This window comes from Zalophus californianus, chromosome 10 (genome assembly GCF_009762305.2).
Source record: "Zalophus californianus isolate mZalCal1 chromosome 10, mZalCal1.pri.v2, whole genome shotgun sequence".
Classification (NCBI taxonomy): Eukaryota; Metazoa; Chordata; class Mammalia; order Carnivora; family Otariidae; genus Zalophus; species Zalophus californianus.
The window spans coordinates 37,440,437-37,465,377 of NC_045604.1; the positions used below are offsets into that span (position 1 = coordinate 37,440,437).

Genomic DNA, 24,941 nt, shown 5'->3' on the forward strand with positions numbered 1-24,941 from the left:
TCCACTGTAACCCTAGAGATTTCTACAGTGGCCAGGACACGGGATGTGTGAAATTGATATGTGTGTGTGTGTGTGTATACACACACACACACACACACACACACACACACATATACATTTTAAATATTTATTTATTTGACAGAGAGCAGGAGAGGGAGAGAAAGCACAAGCAAGCGGGGAGCAGCAGAGGGAGAGGGAGAAGCAGACTCCCCATGGAGCAGGGAGACTGATGCGGGGGCTCAATCCCAGGACCTGGACATCCTGGACCTGAGCTGAAGGCAGACGCTTAACCGACTGAGCCACCCAGGCGCCCCAAAATGGATTTTAAATAATTTCTGAAATGACATAACTAACACTAATTCCTCCATTTACAAGTTAAATGGTTTTGCCACAAAAAAAGTGGTGGTAGGTCACTGGTATTCTTTTCAAAAGGTAATATTATTTATGAAATATATCTTAGTAATTAAAAGGAGAAACACAAAGTAAACAGATGTCTTTAAATTCTTTTCTAGAAGGGAAAGAAAGACCACTTCAGAGCAATATTACCTCAGGTCATCTTGATAACACTTCAGCATTTCAAATAGTCTTTGTCCTTGCTGATAATCCTTTTGGGTAAGCTGATTCATGCGGGGATTTGCTTCTCACAAGCAATTTACAGAGAACACTTTCAAGTTTCAAGGTCTATTATACAAATGGCTTTCTTAAAAAGAGACTTCTATTATTGTTGTTACAATTTAGGCTAACTACCATCAAGCAAGAGATGAAGATTGAAAAAGAAGAGAGATCCTGTTGACTCTTAATTACCTCATGCCTTCTTAAGCATCTATCCTATTTTATCTTTAAAGAGATTTTGAGAGTAAGACCAAGGACTGCACATGGCAGAGAGGGGCATCCTGTTCAATGAGTCTTACTAAGAATTCTAGAGACACGCATAGCGTCCAACCCCTGTCATATGAGTATGCGCTAGTCCACAGCCCTGGGGTCAGAACGTTAGGATCAGGAAGGAATCCTGTTGTGGGTAATGTGAAAAAATCCTAAACACAAAAACAAAAGCGTTAAGGGTAATTAACAGTCTCAGCCTTTTCTCACCATTAGGCCTTGAACAGTCTGATTTAACATGAACGTTAATTCTGAACCAAAAAAATCTAAGTGGGAAGAAAATAGTACTTTCTGTTAATCTAAAATCTCACAGCCATCATCACACCTAAAACAACTTTCTCTTCCCCTTTTTCTTTTCCTATTGTAGGTTCCAGAGAACAAGCCTACAACACACGTAGTTATGTATGAAAGCACTTTGGTAACGCCTGGCATTCTACCAACGCTTATTTCCTCCTTTCCTAACTTCCTTTCTTTCTCCCTCCCTCCTCCTCCCTTCCTATGTCTGACTGCATTGCAGTTTTCACAGAAGGTACAGAATATTGAGTGTAGATAAGGGACCTTGAGGTAAATTGACTTTTTTCTCTCAAGGAGAAAAGTACAAGGTTGTATCTGTGAAAACTTAAAAAGTAAGCTTTAGCCCTGTATGTAAAGAAAAGAATAAGCATGTAAAAATGCAGTTCAGAATGATCTCAAATGACTGCAAGATGATGGTACTATTTAAACAATCACGTACAATGTCAAACCATAAATATTATTTGCTATTTCATAAAACAGCCCGTGTAATTGTACACGTACGACTGTACTCTTCTACATACTGTGTACTGTCTTGAATTTGTTCCATTTGTATAACATTTTACTCATCATGTGATCTTGCACACTGGCTGCTAAAGTAAGGGCCTGAATAAGTTTAACATTAACACTGTCCTTATGAATATTCTAAGCTGGAATTCTTAAATATAGAAATACTTTGATTCCTTTAGGGTATCTGAAGAATGGAAAAATGGTTATCTCCCCTAACGTACATCTTTGGAACTATCACCAACTTCAGAAACATATGTAATAGGATACTATGTACCTGTTTCATAAAAATGTGATAAGAGCGCCTCTTTTTCAACAAAACGTTGATAGAGCCAATCAGCAAGGCCATCCGTCTCCAGGGGTACATCTTTGATTGGAAAGATCCTATGAAGAGTTAGAAAAAAAGCAAAAACTACTTTAATTCAGAAATCAAAATCATTCAGAAGCACAATTTAGCTTTGGCGACTGAAAAGCTGAAGAAAGTTATGGAATCACCTGTGGCTTTTACAAGGGTTCATTTCTGCAGCTTCTCAGGTCATCTTGGTTTTTAAGAAATTGTTGATTATACAACAGAGTTCATTTACTCATTCATTCAAACATTTACCAGCCTATTACGTTAGGTACAAGTGCCAGATGATGGGAAAATATTAATACATTGCCCTGTATCTACAAATAATTATTGAGAAATAACTGTCTTCCCAAGCTTGTGGGTTTAAGAAGAAACTGTTCAGAACAGATGGAATTTTAAAATGCAGCTACTGGGATGTCTGAGTGGCTCAGTCCATTGAGCGTCTTGGTTTCAGGTCTGGCCAGGATCTCCCAGTGGGGAGATCGAGCCCCGGTTTGGGCTCCACGTTCAGCAGGGAGTCTGCTTTGCCGTTTGTGCGCATACAGCCTCTCTTTCTCTCTCAATTAAATAAATAAATCTTTAAAAAAAAGAATAAAATAAGATAAAATAAAGTAAGATAAAACAAAAAACAAAATAAAATAAAATGCAGCTACTTTAGGACACATTTAGAGTAGTTGGATGCTAAGCCAAATAATGCATCTTAGCAATGTTCTTTTGGAGGAAATGTCTGTGAACCAGACAGAATCTGCCTAAATTGGTGCCTAAATTGTATCAGAGAGAGAGGTTTCCTGAGCGGGGCCGCCTCTTTTCGGAGCGCGAATGTGCAGATTGTGCGAATGCGCCCCGACTCACCAGGAAATGGACCAGGATGATTAGTGATACACATCCGCTGGCCATGAGGGCAGAAAAGGGCAGCTCGAGTACATACTATGTATTTGCTGATGTTGAAGTTTCTTGTTTCCCAGTTTTGTGGGGGAGGTTTCTTAATTTTATAAAGGGAGACAGTTTTAAAAGCCTGCAAAAGGTTTGTATGCAAAAATAGCAGTCCCTGTCCCACTGCCCGTTGTTTACCTCTTTGAACCAAGGATCTTGATATTTATTGCCATGTTTCCTCTTCAGTTTTAGGGCCAATCTACTGACTTCCCACTATGGAAGATGAGGAGCAAGTGCCTTCTTCCCTTTCCCACCACACATTGATATCCTTCCCATCTTCCCAATGCAGTTGTATGGTAATTTTAATGAGCGGAGTACTAGACATTTACATTATTATAATCATGTATATATATTCAAAGCTAAGCCATGTAATAAATCAAGGCTACTCTTCCTTTCCTGCCCAATTTTTATTCTCCCTGAACTGAGCAGTTACATCATTTTCTCTGTACATATAACTAATTCAACCATAAGCTCTTTTTTTTAAAGATTTTATTTATTTGACAGAGAGACAGAGACACTGACAGAGGGAACACAAGCAGGGGGAGTGGGAGAGGGAGAAGCAGGCTTCCCGCGGAGCAGGGAGCCCGATGCGGGGCTCGATCCCAGGACCCTGGGATCATGACCTGAGCCAAAGGCAGACGCTTAACGACTGAGCCACCCAGGCACCCCACAACCATAAACTCTTGTCCGTCTAGAGTCAATTCTCTAGAGTGTGTCTGCAAACTCTTTCTTAAAGGGCCAGAGAGAACGTATTTGGACTGGGCAGGCTTTATGGTACCTGTGTCAACTATTCAACTCTGCTCTGTAGTGTGGAAGCAGCCTTAGACCATGTATAAATGCATGGGAATAGTTACGTTCAAATAACATTGTATTTAAACAACAGGCACTGAGCCAGGACTGACTTGGGCTCTAATCTCTTAAGGCGTTTGTATGCATCAGACATTCTTTTAATTTCATCTTCCTGAATAAATTTCACCCACACTGTAGGATTTGTTGCCTGTAGTTTTCATCCTGCAAAGACCTCTTACTTTGTCCTGGCGATTCTCCTAAAATACATTTAATATTTCCTACATCTCATGTCTTCCTTTTTCTGTATTTACTCTGCATTTTGATGGAGCACATCCTCCAGCGATTTCTGGAGAAAGGGTACTTGAAATCTTGCCAATGTCTTTTCGGCCAAAGTCTTTTTTCTGTCCTCACACCTGGTTGATAATTTGACTAGATAGAGAATTCAGGGTTACAATTCATTTTCTTCCATCTCTGTCTTGGTGTCCTCCTTTCTAGGAGATTCTTATTTAATTTCTAAACTTTTTTTTAATGAATTTTTACTTCTTTTCTCATATTTTTAATTTCTAAGAGCAGTTTGAACGTTCCTTTTTTATTGTTTTATTGTTTTTGTTACAATATTATAATATTGTTGTCTTATTGTTACAGTATCTTATCTCTATGAGAATTAGAATGGAAATTTTAAAACACGCATGAAAGTAGAGAAGAGGGTTAATGAACTATTAGGATTTTTGGCAGCTGTGCTTTCCCTGCATCATTCCTCCAAGTCACTTCCTTCTGTTTGTTTTAGTCTCCATATTTCACAGCAGAGGCCGATCAGATGACCAAGTTATCCGGTGAGTCTTTGTTGTTGACTCACATTTACCGACGGGATTAAGCAGCGGATTGAAGGCTCTCAGCCTGTGAGTGCCGTTTGTTGACTGGGAGCTACGCTGAGGATTATCTGGTTGGGCCATTTAAGTTGGTCTTTCCTCTTGAATTTGTCATTGCCGCAGAGGAAGATCCTCTAGTATCCTGCCCAGAGAATGAAGGCCTAGTTGTTGGCTTTCTGGTAGCAGAGTGAGACAGCAGGGCTGGGGGTCTAAGCACTCGGCGCCCTGTCATCACTTAACTGTGCCGTTTTCATTATGGGACCTTTGCCTCAACTGTGCCAGGCGCCTCTGAGTCTAGAGAGTCTCTGGCTCCCTCTCCAGAGTAAGCCCCCAGTCCCCTGTCATGGCAGGGAATGAAGAATCCCCCAGCTGTGGGATGGTGGGTAGGGGTTCTGAGGATCTGAGTTCTTCAACAGATTTCAACCAGACCCAAGTGTAGCAACCCTTTCAACCCCTTTTCCATGGGCACTGATCCTGCCAGTTTTTCAGTTCTGTGGTATAAATCAGGTTGGCTCCTGGTTTTCCCTTGCTGGCTTAGGGTTCTGACTGCTCAGTCTGTTTTCCAACTTCCTGACTTTTGTTACTATTGCCTTTCCTATTGTTTTCCTCATTCTTGTGGGTTCATACTTTAAAGAAACCTCTTCAGTTTCATTCTACTAGAGTTTTGGAAGGGCATGAAAGTTGACATGAGTTCGGGCCACCACGTTCTTTAGGAAGCTGTCCTGTTATTTCTGAAAAGTCTAAGATGATTTTCTATCCTTGGCCAGTGTCTACTACCTGCCATTCTACAAAGGGGCTTATATTACTATTTCAAGTTTAGGCAAAATGTGTGTCAGTCACTTAGTAAGGATTTGAAAATTATAATGATGCATACCCATTATAAAAACATTAAACAGCTTCTACAGTTTATCAGTAGAACACAATGTCCAGACGAGTCAAGTAGTACAAAGGATTCCAAGTGACCAGAATGCCCATGCTCAGACTCCTTCAAAGGTGTCTTAAAAATTAGTCATGTAGCATGGTCATTTGCATACAAAACAATCAGAAGGAACATTATTTATGAATCGCATTATAATCAGATCCCTTTCTCTTGTTACTTAAACACTTAAATACCAGATTTGGGGTATTTTAACACTACAATGTAAGTATCCGTGAGCAGGAAAAAGAAGAGAGGAAACGAAGGAAAAGTACGGTGTGAAAAAAAATCTATTAAAAATCAATTTCAGGAAATCACAGTATTGATTAAAAATTCTGCTTTCAAAAATTTGAAAAGGATGAAAGGTAACCAAAATATAGTTTTATTTACACAGAAAGTAAGTTTCCCAATCTTAGTCACCTTTCTATTCCCCTAAGTATAGTACTACATTGCTCTAAGGCAGTAATATAGAAGTGTTCTGGTTTATTAAATATTTTAATGGGGTAGGAGATTCTAAGGTCCAGAAACTTCAAGTTTCAGCTTGCTACTATAAAATCCCCTACCAGAATGAGATTTTCTTTTGCTTTGAAAGAGCTAACCACAAAAAGAGGAATTAAAGAACGTCATGACTTTTAAAGAGAAAAAATACTTGAAATGCTTACACTACATAAAATCAACCCATAGGCTAGTATTTCTTAGCCCCTTTAATGCCTATCCTCCTAGGTAATTGGAAGATCTCTTTCAAACTAAAAATGTTTACCTCTGCATTCTCTCATGTTCCCATATGCCGCACTAAAGTGAGAGTGGGAGCTCATGGCTGAGATTCCCTTCCACAAACAGTAGAGTTTTTGTTTTTGTTTTTTTAATATGTGAAGAGTCTTTGCTTTTTAGGCATAATTAAAATAATCCCAGAAGGTAGTGTGGCATAATGATTAAGAGTACAGACCCTGGGACAGACTGCCTGAGGTTGAATTCTGGCTCTATGGCACTTGCTGACTATGTGACCCGGGGAAAATGGTTTAACCTTTGTACAACTTAGTTCCCTCATATGTAAAACAACTTACAAAGTTGTTATATGTGTATACTCCTGGGCAGAGGGTGGTGGCATAACTTGGCATCAGTAGTGATGGTGGTGGGTGTTAAATGGTAAGTACTGTTGTGCTTTCAAGCTTTCTGGGTTCAGCAACAGCTGTAGTGACTAGACTAGACCTGAAGTTGTTATAAGGGTTTGACAATCCATGACTATTTTCATATAGCATAACACTCTACACAGATAGTCTGGGTGGTGTGTGTATTTCTATACCAGTGAGGCAACAATGAAGCCAGCCTCAAGCCAGTCACATAAAAAGATAAATGTTGTTACCAAGTACTACAAAGGTGAATTCCTGACAGAGATTCTCAAGACTCTTAATATTAATACTGATATAATCAGAAGGGCAGAGACATGGAGACACAATTTCAAATGAGGAGGCCCAGGGCTATTTAAACAAGCTCGTCTTTCCATTCCTTCAAAGGGTAACTTCTACTCTTTGAATTACAAGGAACCCTCAACTTAGAAATAATATTCCAAGAATTTTATTGTCTCCTCTTTTTCCTCTCCCATTTTAACTAACAACGCAGATCCCTCTAGGGGAAAGTTACATAGGGTATACAAGCTCCTAAGGTTGTTTCCACAGACCACTTCACCTGCAGCGGATGGAATCCTACAGAATTTAGCCACTAGGCAAACATATTTCTATGGGAAAATGTTCTCAGTGTTCACCACACAACACTGAGCTCACATCTCATCTGTTCCATCTTTGTTCTTGGCTACAAAAGGTCAAACTCCCTGTCTCAAGCCACCATCTTGACGTGGATTTGAAAGGGAGATGATTTTTTTTTTTTCCCAAGTCAGTTTGTGAAGTAGCTTTTCCAAGCCTCTTCCCTTGTGGGAGAAGTCTCTTCAGGTACCTAGTTGTATAAAACAGCCATTTATATTGTGAAGACGGCATGTCCATGCCCACCAAGCAATCTTCTAACCTTAATCTACAGGTAGGAAGATGAATTAACACAAATCATGACAATTTTGTTTTTACCTTTTCTATATTTACATCGTTGACCCCTTTTTCTTGTCACATTGCCTGACCAGGAGAAAACTGAATAGAAATGGTAGTAACGAGCTCCCTTATCCCTCATTTCTCGTCTTTCAGGGGGAAACATTCAATAGTTCACCATTAAGTATGATATTTACTGTAGGTTTTTTTTGTACATACCATTAATGCGATTAAAGAAATCCCCTTCTATTCCTGGTTTGCTAAGTATTTCTTTGTTATCATGAATGGGAGTTAACACTTTATCAATTTTTTCCATCTATGGACATGCTTATGTAATTTCTTTCTTTATTCTGATAATGTGATGAATTAAATTTGACTGATTTTGAATGTTAAACCAAACTTTCATTCGTGGAATAAATATTCTCAGTACATAATCTGATGTGTTTTTTATATATCGCTGGGTTAGTCTGGCATTTATAATCATGTAAGAGATTTGCCTGTAAATTTTCCTTTCTTGTAATATCCTTGGTTCACGTTTGGAGATCGAAGTTATGCTGGCCTCATAAAACAGGGTCAGAAATATCCCCTCTTTTCTATGCTCTGAAAGAATTGTACTTAATGTCCTTTGTTGTCTTTTTAATGACTATAGAATCTGTAGTAATGTCCCCTTTTTCATTCCTGACATTGGCAACACTGGCCTTCTTTTTTTCTTGATCAGGCTTGCCAGGAGTTGATCAATTTTACAGTGCTTTTAAAAAACACAATTTTTTGGTGTTATTCTTTCTACTGTGTATTTTCAATTTCAATAAACTCTCCTTTATGATTCCCTGCCTTTTTTTTTTACTATCTTTGTATTTAATTTGCTTTTCTTTTTCCAACTTCTTGAGATAGACATTTAGATCACTCATTTTCAGTTTTTTTCTTTTCTCATAGTAGCTGTTTAAGGCGACAAGTTTTCCTCTAAACACAGATTATGTTATATCCCATAAATTTTTATAGATTGTATTTTCCTTATCATTCTGTTAAAAAAATATTTTCTAATTTCATTGTAATCTCTTAATACACAGTAAACATGAAATTCCTCTTATTCCCTAATGATGGATAGTTTCTCATCTTTTGTTATTCTAAACAATGTAGCGATGAATAACATTATGCAAATGTCCACTCATATGGGTACAAGTATATCTACAGGATAAAATTCCAAAAGTGAAATTGCTAAGTCAAGATTAAATAAAGATTAGTAATTTTGAAAAATATTGCCAAATTGTCTTCACAAGGATTATACCAATTTACATTCCTGCTAGCAATTTTTGAGAATGCCTCTCATGGAAAGATTTTTTTTTTTTAAGATTTATTTATTTTTAGAGAGAGAGAGAGAAAGAGAGAGCACGTGCACGCATAAGCAGAAACACGCAATCGGGGGCGGGGGGGGGCAGAGGGAGAGAGTATCTCAAGCAGACTCCCTGCTGAGTGTGGAATCCATGTGGGTTCCATCTCACAACCCTGAGATCACAACCAGAACCAAAATCAAGAGTCCGATGCACAACAGAGTGAGCCACCCAGGCATCCCTCATGGAAAGTTTTTAAACTGGAGAATAACAAAGTCAGAGGCTCTGCTTCAGAGGATAGCTAGCCGAGTTTCACAATTGGGATATACAAATTTGGGGACATATTCTTGGGGATCCATCTATGAGTTCTCTTTAAGTATACAAAGATCTTGTGTTTTCATTTCAATATTAATCTTAAGAAAAATATTCTGAATTATACAAATAAACATCTTTTAAAAATTTTTTTAAATTTTTATTTTTATTATTTTTTATTTTTTTAAATAAATAAATTAAATTAAAATTATTTTTTTTAAAATAAAGAGAGAATACAAGCAGGAGGAGCTGTAGGGAGAGGGAGAAGCAGGCTCCTACTGAGCAGGGAGCCCAACACAGGGCTCGATCCCAGGACCCTGGGATCATGACCTGAGCTGAAGGCAGATGCTCAACTGAATGAGCCACCCAGGTGACCCAATTTTTTAATTTTTTAAAAAAAATTTTTAAGTAGGCTCCACACTGGCCATGGAGCCCAATGTGGGGCTTAAATTCACAACCCTGAGATCAAGACCTGAGCTGAGATCAAGAGTCAGACACTTAACCAACTGAGCCACCCAGGCGCCCCCCTGATAAACATCTTTTAACTAAGTACCACCATGTGACTTAAGTGCCTATGTGTATAGTCACTTTGGCACAATGCAGTACTACTTTCAAAGGCTAAAAAAGTGAACAGGGCCATACTTGAGGGCAAAATCTATTCTTTTATCTCTTAAAATTTGAGATTTAGCTGTAACTCTCCCTGTGACTTATAATATCCATTAAAATAAGACAAGAGGTGAGTTCTGCTTTTCATAATTGCAGAGTAGTTCACAGGTAACTGTTACAGATTCTGGACAAAAGACAAAAAGTCATTAGTGGAATGCACTGGGGAGTGACTAAAAACAGGCAGATACTGGAGCAGAGTCCCAACATTGGGAAAACAGGAACGGCACTGGGTGAGGTTTCCATTTTTTCCAGCTTTTTACCTGAGGATAATTCCCAGTTAGTGCCACACAGGAAGGCCTAAAATTTACATGGAAATATGCAGTCTAACTGGTTGAAGAATGAGAGGACAGAGATCAGGACGAGCATCGCAGTTGGAAAGACAGGAATCCCAGAGAGAAGCACACACAAAGGGGGAGTCACGACTTCAAATCTCTGGATGACCCCTGAACTATGTATGTACGGGGCAGACTCCGAGCAGGAGGAGGCCTCACAATCCATAGCCAGCACAGTTCCAGGTGCAAGAGAAGTGTGCCCAGAGCTACGCAGGAAACAACTATTCAGGAAATTTAATCATTTCTTTCTTTTTGTTTCCTCCAAATTAGATATCCTTAAATAGTTGGATTTTCAGGAAAGTCCGTTAAACTTCATCCTGATACTAGAGGAATGTTTTAAAATTTAAAACTTAAGTTTAAAAATTGCATTTTACTTTTTAAGTGAATGGCATTACAAATTACTGACTTTTAACTTTTAGATAATTTAATACTGTCTTAACACAGCTTTGCAATATAGGTAGCACTCTTGAAACTACTCACCTCTACCACACTGAATAGCAGCCAAATGGTTTGGGGAATTATTTGCATTATTTTTGGACTTATAAACATATCCTGTTTCTGTAAATATAAAATCAAGCCTAATCAACCTAAGGATAACTTAGCAAGAGCCATACGGCTAAAGAACATCTTGAAATAATATTTAAAGCATCTTTATAAGGAGAAAAGTGACTAAAAATATGGCTGAATTAAACAGAGAAGGTTGGGTTTACCAACTGAACTCTTGAAAGAACATGGCGAGGTTGGCAAAGTATATATTGCTTTAAATGGGGGTGAGTGTGGGAATGGGGCTGTGTTTTAACAGAAAGCCTCCCCTACCATCTGCCTAGAATTGTTTGGACATTCTCTTGCCTTAGGAAACAGCCAGGAGGGCAGACCAAATGCTCCCTCAAGAGCAATCTACTTTTATTACTCTGTTTGATCACCATGGGATTAAAATATTAAAACAACTAATCCCCTAATATGGCAAAGTATCAAATGTACTCAATACCAGTCCTCTTGGAATCAAATAAAAGGAGTTCTTGTGGGACATAAATAAATAAATAAACAAATGAATAAATAACAGAAATAAATCTTCCCAATACCAGTAGCTATCCAAATGAGAAACTAGCTTCTAATTTTCAAGAAACAAAAATTCTAATTATCAGTAATCCAGGATGTGCTCTTAAATACAGAGTATTCTACCAAAATCCACTGAATCAGATTTAAGAGCACTAGATAAATTACACTTGCAAAAAAAAAGATATAAATAATGCTTAGCAGCTGCACCTCTATATATTTGAGTTAGAACATTTGAATTTTCATGCTACCAAGGATCCAAAATGCGAGCTAACAAACAACATGGCTAAACCCTCAGTTCACTTACGCCAACCAAAAGTAAAGGAATTAATAAGCATTGAGGAAAATTTTGAGATGAACAGTTCCTGCTTCCAAAAGCCTAATAATCTAGCAGAGGAAAAAGAAAAGTAAACAAATACTCTAAAACCAGAATATGGTAAATGTTGTATAAGGAGTTTAAAGAACTTCTGTGTAAGTTTAAAGGAAGGGGTGTGTGTGTCTACTTATAGCACAGGATACATGGAAATGGCATCATTTGAGTTGGCCTAAAAGAGTAAGTAGGATTTAAAAGTCTTTTTAGATAAAGTAACAAAATGCATATAGTTTTCAACAGTCAGAGTACTACAAGGTTGACAATGAAAAATAATAACCCTATTTTTTCCCCTCCTCAGACACCTGTTGCCCAGATACAACTCCCTTCAATTTTCTTTTGCTATTTACCTCCCTCGTGCTTAAAAACATGTAACTACCTCTACTTCTAGATTATCCAGTTTGAAATTTATTCATTGACTTGCTGCTGTGGAAGGTAAGGATTTGGGTCTCTTTCCCTTTGTTCTCTTCTCCTTCAGTTTCCTCCTTCTCTTCTCCTACAGTTAATACTTCCTCCTCAGGGCCAACTCTGTTCTTTGTAACTGTGCTTATTAGTTTCTGTTCTATTTATTTTCTTATGTGTCTGTTCCTTCTATCAGTCTGTGCTGTACTCATCACCACATACCCAGTGTGTAAATCAGTGCCTAATCCTGCATGGGAACTCAAGTTTGCTGAACGGAATTAAAATGAAAGTCATCTGCCAGCGTAAAACTTTGGAGGTGCCATCTGTAGACAGCCATCGGTACCAATGGAATAGTAAGTGACATCACCAGGGTTAGTGTGATAAGAATAACTCAGAAATGCAGAAACTACTTGTCACCAAAAATAGATTTATGGACAAGAACAGACACTGTCAAATTTAACATATCGGAATATCTCCCAGCATTCAAGTCCCAGAAGTGTTGCTTTGAGCCACTGTCATGAGGTAAGCTGCTCAAGGCTTCATCCTCAGCATACCAAAATGTAGTATTTATAGCTTCCCCCTGGATCCACTAGCAAGGCTTAAAAAGAAAAAAAGAAAAAAAAAGCCCACTTAGTTATCTGAAAATAGAATTCAGCAGCTCAGATAAAAGCTTTTACCCACTTCAGCACAGGGACAAACCAAGGCTCTAGGGCAGCAAACACAGGGTCAGAGAGAATTTCCAGTGCCTTTAACGTCACTGTAGACAGGGAGAAGGCAAGTAGCACCTTGGCCGCCGCTTCCTCTCACAGTCGGGGAAAGTTCAGCCTGGGACTGCTTCCCCTTGAGCCCTGCTCCTTGTGATCATCAAAACTGTAGTAAACCAACATGCCACGTATAAACTATGAGGGTTCAGACCTCAAATTTGCTTATTACATCGTTATTCGTGTTCTGTCTTTTGAGACATAGATGCTTAACAAATAAATGCTTGCTGACAGAACTGAACCGTCAAGTAAGCAAAACACAACACTGGAGTATCTGCTTAGGAGAATCACTAGTACACTGTCCCTGAGTCTAATGACTTTAAAAAATTTTTTGTTAAGATTATTTTTGGGGGGCAGTTAAAGGTTCACAGCAAAACCCAAAAGGCACACAGAATTCTCCCTATCTCCTTAATGACTTTTGAAAACTTTTTGAGATAACTTCATGCTCAAGAAAAGTTGTAAAAATAGTACAAAGAAGTCACATATATGCCTCACTCAGATTTCCCAAATACCAGTTTTCCCCATATTTGCTTTACGCTACCATTCTTTCTCTCCATATAAGCATACATAACTTTCTGATATACATACGTATGATTTTTCAACTTTTGAGAGGAAGTTACGAAGAGTGTCCCCTAAGTACTTCCATGTGTGTTTTCTAAATACAAGGACAGTTTCTAACATAACCATAGTCGAATGATCAAAATCAGGAAATTAACACGGACGGATACAATACTATTATCTAGTCTATAATCTATAGACTTCATTCAAATCTTGCCAGTTGTTCCACTAATGTTTTTAACCAAGAAAAAAAGAAGGTTTCGTGCTTTAGGAAGAGGAATATAGCAGTAAAATAAATACTGATCGAAGATGGGACCGATATTAATAAAGGGAATATTAATAAGCAAACATACTCCAGGTAAAAGGTCATGAGGTATGAGCTAGGCTGTGGCATTTAGGTTTAAAAAAAAAGGGATAGAAAGAAACATTGCAGAGGTTTCCTTCATAGGAACTGGCAGCTGAATTTGAGAGAGAGAATTAAATTAAAAAGTGGAACAGTCAAAGGAACTCCAAAATTTTCATTCTGGGTGAGTGCAGAATGATGATAACATAAACTCCATTGGACAGCCAGGAGAAACAAGTTTGCATGAAGGAAAATGAGTTCAGTTTTAGAAATACTAGGCTTGCAGAAGCAACAGGCAATCCCAGTGGAGGAAACGAAGTGATGTGAGGATCTGGAACTTGGGAGAAGGCCGGGGAACTTGAGCTACGTGTGTAGAGGAGCTGTTTCTGTTTACTCTTCTACTATGAACTCAACCTCCACAGACAAAAGAGGGCTAAAAACAGGATCCTGGAGAAGTCTATACTTAAGCAATCTGTCACGGAGTGTGTGTGTGTGTGTGTGTGTGTGTGTGTAAGATCCTGTATTAAAAGGTTAGACAAAAAGACCTAGCTAGCCCTGCCACTTCTCAGATTCAGTTCATGACTGCAAGTAACTAAAAGATAGTGATCATCAGAGTTATGCTTAACCATTATTCAATTAAAAATTAAACGCTAAGAATTTATTAGGGGGACATAATATTTCCAACAACACTAAATTAAGTTAGAAAACAAAGGGTAGTTTTTGAATACCAATGGGAGTCACCGTGATTGACCCTGAAGAGACCTGAAAGTGAAAAGGACATGGTGAGCCCCACAGGGCCAGGGAGGTGAGGAGAGAGCTCTTCATTTCCAAAGCTTATCATAGTTCTCCAAATCCTATTATGTCCAGATTCATGTACTGAAAATAGTTTAGTAAATTAGATTTGTAGGTTGTGGTCTTCGTTCTCAACTATGTCCCAGTACAAAATTTCTTCCATGTATAACTTTTTATAAATATTTGGAAATAAATGACATATGCTGGGGTGCCTGGGTGGCTCGGTTGCTTGGGTGTCCAACTCTTGATTTTGGCTCAGTTCATGATCTCAGGGTCCTAGGATGGAGCCCCGAGTCAGGCTCTGCGCTTAGCAAGGAGTCTGCTGGTCCCTCTCCCTCCGCTCCTCCCTCTGCTCCTCCCCCTGCTCATTCTCTCTCTCTCTCTCTCTCTCTATATATATATATATATAAAATAAATAAATATATAAATACAATCTTCAAAAAAAAAGAAATGAAGTATGTCTTCTAAGTAGAGGATGATTTTATCTCACTTGAAATGATGGTTCACCTCTTTCAAATTTCAGCTTCATTACAGAAACACAGAAATTCAACCCACAACTCAAACTTCGATTAAGACAACTTATTCAATGCCTCCAGCATCCTGAATGGTGTCAAACTAAAATGTTTTCTTTTCTTAAAGGAAAGGGGAAAAAAAAACTGCCGGTGCAGAAAAGAAGAAATAACTTGTGGGTGGTGAACATTTATAAAAACAGCCAAGCACAACTAAAAACTTCAAGATTAAATTTAATGTCTAACTTTCCATTTTCCAACTAGAAGCTCTCAATCGTGACCGATAACTAAAACGTCCAGCCTTTTCCAGGGAAAAGCTCGGATACAGAGGCAAAGCAACAGAACACAAGAGGTGGTAAGGAAAGCAGACAGGAAGAGGAGAATTATTAGAAACAGCACAAGTAGGGGTGAAATGAACAATAATTCTAAGCAAGGATAGAGAAAAGCCCTAGCATAAGAAAAACTAAAGACAGGACACTGTTTTCTTCTGCTAGGAAAAAAGAAAGCCACTTTTAGCTCAAGAAGCAATCTTAGTACCTCACTCCCAGGTGGGCAATTCTGGGGCTGGGGCGGAGGGGGGTAAAGCTCTAAGCATGCATCATTAGTGCCTAAGTACATGTCACTCAGGTGGGAACTACTCTAGAGTTATTCACAGTTACTGGGAAAAGGTGACCTGAAATTTGGTCCCCATTAAGTTAAATAACTGATTTTCACTGCATTAATTTTTTTCTACTTTATTCCAGCTTTTACACCAAAAAGTATTATAGACATTTAAGCCTCTTAAAGTTCACTTTTAAATTACGGATGAAGCACTTGAATATGAAAATCTAGACTATATAACTTGAGCATTTCAATATGTTGGATTTAAAGGAGTAAAATCTATTTCGTGTCTATTAAATGGTATTTATCTTAAACGTGAATTTATTAAATTCTTAAAACTACCGATGAAAATGCTTTTGTTGCAATTATGCAAAGGATTATTAGGCCAAAATTCTAAATTCTGTGGGCAACAGCTTTTTTCGATTAGTTTTTAAGTTGAAGAATACATTCACGTTGTAAAAACGGTCAAAGCAAACCCAAACAAAACAAAATTAAACACCTCAAATAGTATAATGAGAAGATCTCTCCCCACCAGAGGCATTCACTGTTAACAGCTGAAGAGCAACTCTATGGCAGTCACTGTGCTATAGAGAACCAACGGTTCCAAACTACTTCATTTGTTCAACAGTCTGTCTGTGTTCCACTGATACGGGATACTTACTTAATCATACACAAGTCCCCAAAGAAGTCTGTATTTTTTAGTCTTTCCGTCGACCTGGTCCCTGCCCTCATACTACACTGTTTTAACTGCAGTAAACCCTGACATCTGGCAGGAAAAATGCCCCTGTCTCTTTCATCTTCAAACGATCTTCGCCGTATTCAATTATCTTTACTCTCCCAAATGAATTTTAGAACCATTTTGTCAAGTTTCCAGAAAAGCCCTCCTGGATATAATGTAATTGCAATTGTGTTAAATTTATAGATTAATTTGGGAGAACTGATGTCTTTGTAATTTTGAGTCTTCCCCTCTATGAGCACAGTCTCTCTTTCCATTTATTCAGGTCTTTTATGTTCTTTAAGGAAGCTTTATATTTTTTCTTCATACAAGTCTTACACATTTCTTGTTAAAGGTTTATTGCGAGGGGGGCGCCTGGGTGGCTCAGTCGTTAAGCGTCTGCCTTCGGCTCAGGTCATGATCCCAGGGTCTTGGGATCGAGCCCCACATTGGGCTCCCTGCTCAGCGGGAAGCCTGCTTCGCTTCTCCCTCTCCCACTCCTCCTGCTTGTGTTCCCTCTCTCACTGTGTCTCTCTCTGTCAAATAAATAAATAAAATCTTTAAAAAAAAAAAGGTTTATTGCGAGGTACTTTATAGTCTTGCTTCTGAGAACAGTATCTTTTTTAAAAAGCTGTATTTTCTATTTATTGTCAGGATAAGGGATACCACTGATTTTTCTGTAGTGTTTTTATATCAAGCATTGGGTGTTATATGCAACTGATGAATTATTGAACTCTACATCTGAAACTCATGATGTAGTATATGTTGGCTAATTGAATTTAAATTTAAAAAAAAAGATTGCTGAACTCTATAAATTGATGGTCAACTCAGGTTCTTGGGTTCTCTATGTAGACTATGGTGACGGTTAACTTTATATGTCAACTTGACTGGGCTAAGGAATGCCCAGATAGCTGGTAAACATTATTTCTAGGTATGTCTAGAAGAGATTAACATTGGAATCAATAGACTAAGTAAAGAGGATTGTCCCCACCAATGCAGGTGGACGTCATACAATCCGTTGAGGGCCTGAACAGAACAAGAAGCCTAAGAAGGGTGAATCTGCTCTCTCTGCTTGAGCTAAGACATGCATCTTCTCCTGACCTAGGGACATTAGTGCTTCTGCTTCTTGGCCTTTCGGACTTGATAGGGACTGGATCGATAACATCCTCCCCTTCCCTCCCATTTGCAGACCGTGGGACTTGGACCGAGTTGACCACTGGCTTTCCTGGTTCTTCAGCTTGCAGACCACAAACTATGGGGCTTCTCGGCCTCCATAATCACGAAAGGCAGTTCCTAAATTGAATCTCCTCTTACAGATTGCTCTGTATATCCTATCGGTTCTATTTCTCTGAAGAGAACCCTGACTAAAACAACCAACAGTCATCCCAGTGGATGATTTATAGTTCATTTTTCAATTAAGTTTAGAATGTTTCCAAACCTTTAGAGTTTGGGACACAGGGAAAAACCCTTTCTAATGGCTCACGAAATAATACAAGACTATGGGCCTTCTTATACGATCACAAGGAGGGTTTTCAGAAAAAACTGATCCTCATTATGCGTTGTGTGCCAGAAGAGGCCTCAATTCTAAATTGAAATTCCTGACATCATTGTTTGTGGTTAAAAGGATCGAACAAGGAAGTATCATTTTTCCCTCAAAGCACAGGATATATTTGTTTTGAAATTTACTTTATTTATTTTTTAAGTAGGCTACATGCTTGGCGCAGAGCCTGACGTGGAGCTTGAACTCTCTGAGATCAAGACCTGAGCTGAGATCAAGAGTCTGATGCTTAACTGACTGAGCTACCCTGGTGCCCGTTTTGAGATTTTTAACTAAAACAGCATTCAGAAACTACCTCTGACAGACAACCAGGTATTATATGCCTCCTGATGGAAGCAAGCATCACCATTTGTGAAGTATTTCTTCACATGGAATCTGCAAATAAGAAGAAATGTAAGAGATATACTGACTAATTGCAATCTAACTGACACCAAACTGTTTTCCAAAAATCACTTATGAGATAATTCAGAAAATTTGATAACTGTTTATATATCTGATGGTATTAATGAACCGTTATTAATATTTTAGGTATGATAGTATGTAATTTTTTTACTCTTTTATTTTAGAGAATATGTAATGAAATATTTACAAATGAAATGATATGATATCTGAGACTTCCTTCAAAATAATCCAGCAGGATCTGGGAAACAGCACAGGGAAAACAGCATTCCCCATAAGAGTAAGATAGGTTCATGGGGCTGAATTTACAGGTTTGATATTTTCCATAATAAAAGTTTTAGAGGGAAAAACTACTTCTGAAATTATAGTCTCTACAACTTATAAAAACTTGTGACTTTTTAATTTTGTTCTTTTAGGAAGTAAGGAAAAAACAGAAAGGAAAACCAAAATGATATATTAATTACAAATATATTAGGTTTATGCATAAAATTACTAAAATATTATAGTTTTTAAGTGTTGGTCATCTTTCTCATAAATAATTTTTTCCCTCATCTCTTTGATAATCACTCTCCCTATTCAGATGTCATTTTAATAATACTCTACAAGCTAACATCAGAAATAACAGGTTAAAAATATCTATTATAAAAGAATCTAAAACATGGGGTGGAGGGAGCTATATGTAAGTACTAATATATTCAGCATGGTGTTTTAAAAGTCAAAAATAAAACCTGACAAGTCTATGGCTAATAAGGAAATGGGTCATTAAATGTATGCACAAGTAGGATTTTGGAAGGCCACAAAGATTTTGTAACAATATTTTAAAATACTTATAAAATTTGTAATCTGAACACCTAGTACATAGAAGTATGGGTATAATGTTCATGAAAATGCTACTATGGGATAAAGCAGAATATAAATAACTTTTATGCATATTATAGCTACAGCTACATTAAAAACAGATATAAGAATAATAAAAGGAAATATAAAGGAATTTTATGTGAGCATGCTGGAGGAGTGTTTACCCTCTATGAAATATTTTCCATAGCTGCATACTTCTATTTTTGAAAATAAACTTAATATTTTACAAAGTATATAATAAAGGACATCTAATAATGTTAAAGAAATGTAATCCTTTAACCCCCCAAATCTAAAATATTATCATTTCAACATGTCATCAAGAAAAATTCCTGCGATATTTTACAGTCCTTTTTCCTACTAGTTGTTGAAATCTGGTGTGTATTTTCCCTTTGCAAAACATCTCACAGCAGACTCGCCGCATTCCAGGTGCTCAACACCCACCTGTGGCGAGCGGCAGCTATACCTGGACAGGGCATGTGCACAGAGCGTACACTGTAGCCTTCATACGTTCTTAAGTACTGCATTTCTACTATATGCCAGCATTGCTCTGGGAACTGTCAACAAGACAGAGTATCTGCTCTCAAGGAGGTCACGTTCTAGATGGGGAAGATAGACAGCAATGAGCAAACCAGTAAGATTTCTAACCGTGACTGAATACCTAGATAAAGACGCTAGCTTCACCCTAATAAGTTTCATGGCAATGTATCTCACTATCAAGTTACAGGATTATCACACTCATCTCATAAATATGAAACCCGAGGCCTAAATAATGATGTAACATTTCAAACCTATCACATTTGCAACAGTTAAAGGTGATGACTTTGACATATTGGAAGAGGTGATCTCTTAATTACTGCTAATGAGATTGTAATCTGATGTCACCATTTCTAGGACTATTTGACTCTGTCCAGTAAAGGTGAAAATACATACACCCTATGATCTAGCACTTCCACGCTGGGCACACACGTACCCTACTTTACCTCTCACTTACTAGCATATGCTTAGTGAAACAGGTATAAAAATATTCATTGTGACATTGTTTATTATAAGAGCAAAAATACTGAGAAAACGGGTATCCAACAATAGAATGAACTGATAATGTGTGAATCATATCATGGGAACAGAACAGTTAAATAGTGTTAATAGTTCAAATGAATGAAAGGGAACCATAATGTAAAAATAAAAAGATCTAGAAAATAATGCAGAGTGGAAAAATACATGTTGTAAAATGATAAATCACCTATGATTACATACATTTTAAAAAACATACAGACCAACATTATATATTATAAATGTATCTGTACAATAAAAATATTAGGACAGGAAGGCCACACACCAAATTATGACCCTAGTGGCTTTGATGGTGGGAAAGAAGGGGATGGAACTGGGAGGGCAAATAATGGCAACTTAACTTCATAAGAAATGTCTTCTTTCTTTTATTAATAAAAAATCCTAAAGCAAATATGTTAAAATGTCAACATCTGTCCATTCTTGCTAGTGAGCATATTTTCTTTTTTTTTAAGATTTTATTTTTAAGTCATCTCTACACCCAGTGTGGGGCTCAACATGCTCTACCTAATGAGCCAGCCAGGCACCAGTGGTGAGCATATTTTCTTAAAAAATATTAGTTAAAAAATCCTTTTCTGATAAATCCCTCCCTCCGAAATTGAAAGTAAGTTCTTGCTCAAAGTTCCTAGTTAAATGCCTTCTCCAAAGTCACCAAAATTCCAATCAAATAAGACATGAAAGCAGCACCTCTACCTTTCATAATCTATTTATGCTACTACCTACACTCAAGGTTATATCTTTTTTAAAGATTTTTAAAAAGAAAAATATAAGCTACTTCTGCCCAAGAGGGCATTTTCTCCAACTCACTGTCCTAATTTGGAGTGAAGCAGACATTTAGATTAAGGACACTGATTACTTTTGCTTTTATCCTTATAAACATTCTATCCCTGTAGTTAAAATCTAATCACGTTTAATTTTCCTATTAAGTCCTTAACAGCAGCATGCCGTGCCCATTACTCCTTTAATAGGAAGAAGCTGTCTTCCAGTGTGACAGTAATAACATAAAAGGGAAAGTGGGAGGAAAGAGTTGTTCGCTCAAGTATTTGTTTCTTATAATTAAGGCTTAGTTCCTTTTTTAAAACAAGCATTACTTTTGAAAAAGATCAATAATGTGGTTGTATGCATACTAATAAAAAATATCCCCCTAGTTACATACATAAGTAGTTACATACAATACATAATATTGGGAAGTAAGGAATAAGAAAGGACATCTTTCCTTTCTTTTTTTTTTTTAAAGATTTTATTTATTCAAGAGAGAGAGCGCACATGCGCACAAGTGGGGGGTAGGGGCAGAGGGAGAGGGAGAAGCAGACTCCCCGCTGAGCTAGGAGCCAGACACGGGGCTCCATCCCAGGACCTGGAGATCATGACCTGAGCCGAAGACAGACGCTTATCCATCGGATCCACCCAGGCACCCCAAAAGGACATCTTTTCTCTTAAAATAATAAGTGGTCTAAGATTAATCTGTGGGGAATGCTAATTTACTAACATTGGATTTATCAATAATCCATACATACTTTATGTATCTTACTAATAGTACTTTGTATTTATAAGGTGCTTTGTGGTTTTTAAAACATTTTTTTTATCAGTATATCATTTGGTGCTCAAACAATGCATTCATTGAAGCTGCAACCTCTAGCCAGAAAGGTCCTCAGATGGGCTGCCTGAAGAGCTATGCATTGGGTTTACTTAGCAAAATGGTCTGGGTACTGAACTACCACTTACTGCAAGTTTCCTAAGGAATAAGCTCCAAACATTTGCCTTAAAAGTTTGACTTTTGACAGGTAACAACACTATCTATTTGTAAGGTACAATCTAGTATATAACCATGTCACAAATGTTTACTTTCTCATTTATGTGGTATTTTAGAAAAGTATTTTACAGCATATAGTAACATATATATTAAGGGTTTTAGGGTTTTCTCTTCCAGAAATCCTAAAAATCAACATATTAACCCAAGAAGTAAGAAGTGAACGGACAATGCTGAAAACTGCTATTGGAAAATAAAAAAATAGTTTATCTCAGAACATTTAAAATAAGCTATTGCATTCTTATGCTTTTTTCCTAAGCATCAGTACAGAAACTTAAAATCTAGAAGAATATTCTGCTGCACATTCTGGTAATCTAGATAGTCTTTTCTTATTTAAATAAAGACCAAATGTTTTCTAAGCATTTAGTTTTACTGACACATTATACCTGGAGTCACTCTATAGGGAAAAATGCCTTAAAAAAAAAGTTTTATTTATTTAAGTAATCTCTACACCCAATGTGGGGCTTGAAGTCATGACCCGAGATCAAGAGTCACATGCCCCTATGACTGAGCCAGCCAGGTGCCCCCCAAAATGTCTTTTTTGCTCAGAAATCTCCATACACCTGTCACAGTATGTTCCAATGAGGTATACAGAACAGGGAGTGGAATTTACCTGGCAGCCTTGACAATAATTTCCAAGAAGAGAAACGTATTAAAAAAATAAAAAATGGCCCAACTACAGATTGTTAAATAATGTTGAAGGATGACAATTATATTGTTCCCCAAGTACACTCTGATGTTCAAGAATGTTACGGTGTTCTAAGAGTACCCCAGAGGCTCAGAGGTGTCACACGGGAAAGGCCAGTTACTGCCCTCCATGAAATTTACCTAAAATATGGTTAAAGTACTTCATATATACAGAAACTTAGCACAGATTTAGTACTTTTGAACTGTTAAATTTTTCCTTCAACTGTTTATATTTTCAACTTGGGGTTTCCCTTAGAATTATGTTTCATTTCATTACTACCACCTCCAAATTTGCTTTGGTTTGACCTAAAATGGTCATTCAAGTGGTACTAGTGTTCTAGAATTTATATATATTAGGTATTTTCATAAGCTTCTACTAGCTGTATTATTTCTTTTAAAATAGAGAAATTAAAAAACATGCAGTATTCTAAGTGGGATCTGATAAATGCTAAGCAGAATGGAATAATTAATTTTTGACTCTGACATGTATACTCTAGCTTATACTGCAAAAAACTAGCAACAGTACCAACTTGCCCAGCTACACCATAATCACCAGGTAATCATTTCAATTAAATTCTCCAAGAATGAGGGGGTGCTTTATTGAAAAAAAAAAAAAAGTCAGCTTGGGCTAAGAAGAAAACAAATACTTTCTAAATAATATGAAACAAAATTGTACCATGTGGCTTAATAGAAAGGTTCTGGATAAATTATGCTTAATTGCAGGAAAAAAATACATTCATTAATAATTATTAAAATCTGGGCGCCTGGGTGGCTCAGATGGTTAAGCGTCTGCCTTCGGCTCAGGTCATGATCCCAGCGTCCTGGGATCGAGTCCCGCATCAGGCTCCTTGCTCAGCAGGGAGTCTGCTTCTCTCTCTCCCTCTGCCTGCCACTCCCCCTGCTTGTTCTCTCTCTGTCTCTCTCACAAAGGAATAAATAAAATCTTTAAAAATAATAATAATTATTAAAATCTGCCTATGGATGAAGATAAGGCAACATTAAGCCAAACTACTATTTTTCAGTGAACTTGACAGTTTCCTGAACACTTTTTCCTTTCTCTCTGGGCACCCACTCCCCACTTTAACCAGTCAATGCTGCTTAGTTTTTCTTGCCAGCCTCCCACATTAAAAGAGAAAGAGACTTGACCTCAGTTATTTATATTTTTCACATTTGTGTATATATGATTTCCAATGTTGCATTTAAAATCTCTTATTCTAATTGGAAACATCTCATCCTTGTTTAAAGCTTTAAAAATACAACCAAACAACTGGAGAGTTTGAACAAAAACCAATCTCTCTGAGAACAGGAAAAAAAAAATGGGTAAGGAGTACCACGTTTGTTTAAATTTATTTTAATTTCAATGGTGTTATTCCTACCAGGAAAAATCCAAGGTTTATTCTGGAATTGAGAAAACTGGAGGTAGGAGGAAGCTCCCCCAAACCCCAACCAAACCACAAAACAATCCTTTTTTTCCTATCTCCCAGGGTGTACAGATGGCCTAGAACAATACAGGAGGAGACCTACTCAACGTGAGGGTGATAGAGATTTATCCCTGGTTGCTGCCACGGTCATGGCCCATATCGCTTCTCACGAGCTTCTTGCAAACCCTCAAAACGATACTGTTAACAAGACACCTCTTTCTCTCTGGCCCCTTTCATTTCCCCTCCCTTTCCCATCTGAACACAAGTCCTTCCCTTTTCTTAACACTGGTTAGACAATAAACTCTTTTTATTAAGTATCTTTAAAGAACAGCTTATCTCTTTACCTGTCCCGAGACTCCTAGGATGTGTGTATGTGAGTATGTATGTATAAATAAATAACTGGGCATAATGTGTACTATAGTTAATATTTTAGGATATGATTCTACATCATGATTTAATCTCTGCTAATCTAATATTTTAGAATTCTCTTTACTATTTCTATGTATGATAATAAAGTTTCCATAATCAAACATATTTTTTGGGGCACCTGGGTGGCTCAGTCGGTTGGGTCATGATCCTGGGGCTCTGGGATTGAGCCCTGCATCGGGCTCCCTGCTCCGCGGGGAGCCTGCTTCTCCCTCTCCCCACCCCTCAGACTCTTTCTCACTATCTCTCTTTCTCTCAAATGAATATATTCTTAAAACAAAAACAAAAAAAAAAACCAATTTCTCAGAAGTTTCAATTTTATCAGTAGAAGTATTTTTCTGTATCAAGCTAACCATTCCACATCTTTTATCTACTATTTGGTTTGGATCTCTAAATCAGGAATC

General features: G+C 37.5%; 1 protein-coding gene across 3 annotated transcripts in view; it reads right to left on the minus strand.

The window, feature by feature from the left end:
• The window catches only part of LPGAT1 (lysophosphatidylglycerol acyltransferase 1), a 119,949-nt gene that overhangs the window by 6,689 nt on the left and 88,319 nt on the right, over positions 1-24,941 (minus strand). For 2 of the 3 annotated variants that reach the window (XM_027609830.2, XM_027609831.2), the window contains exon 7: positions 1,955-2,061. In XM_027609830.2, coding sequence (XP_027465631.2) covers positions 1,955-2,061 — 107 coding nt within the window. Of the gene's footprint in view, positions 1-1,954; positions 2,062-12,448; positions 12,631-24,941 lie in introns of those variants that run through there. The other variant, XM_027609832.2, reaches the window with a different exon arrangement.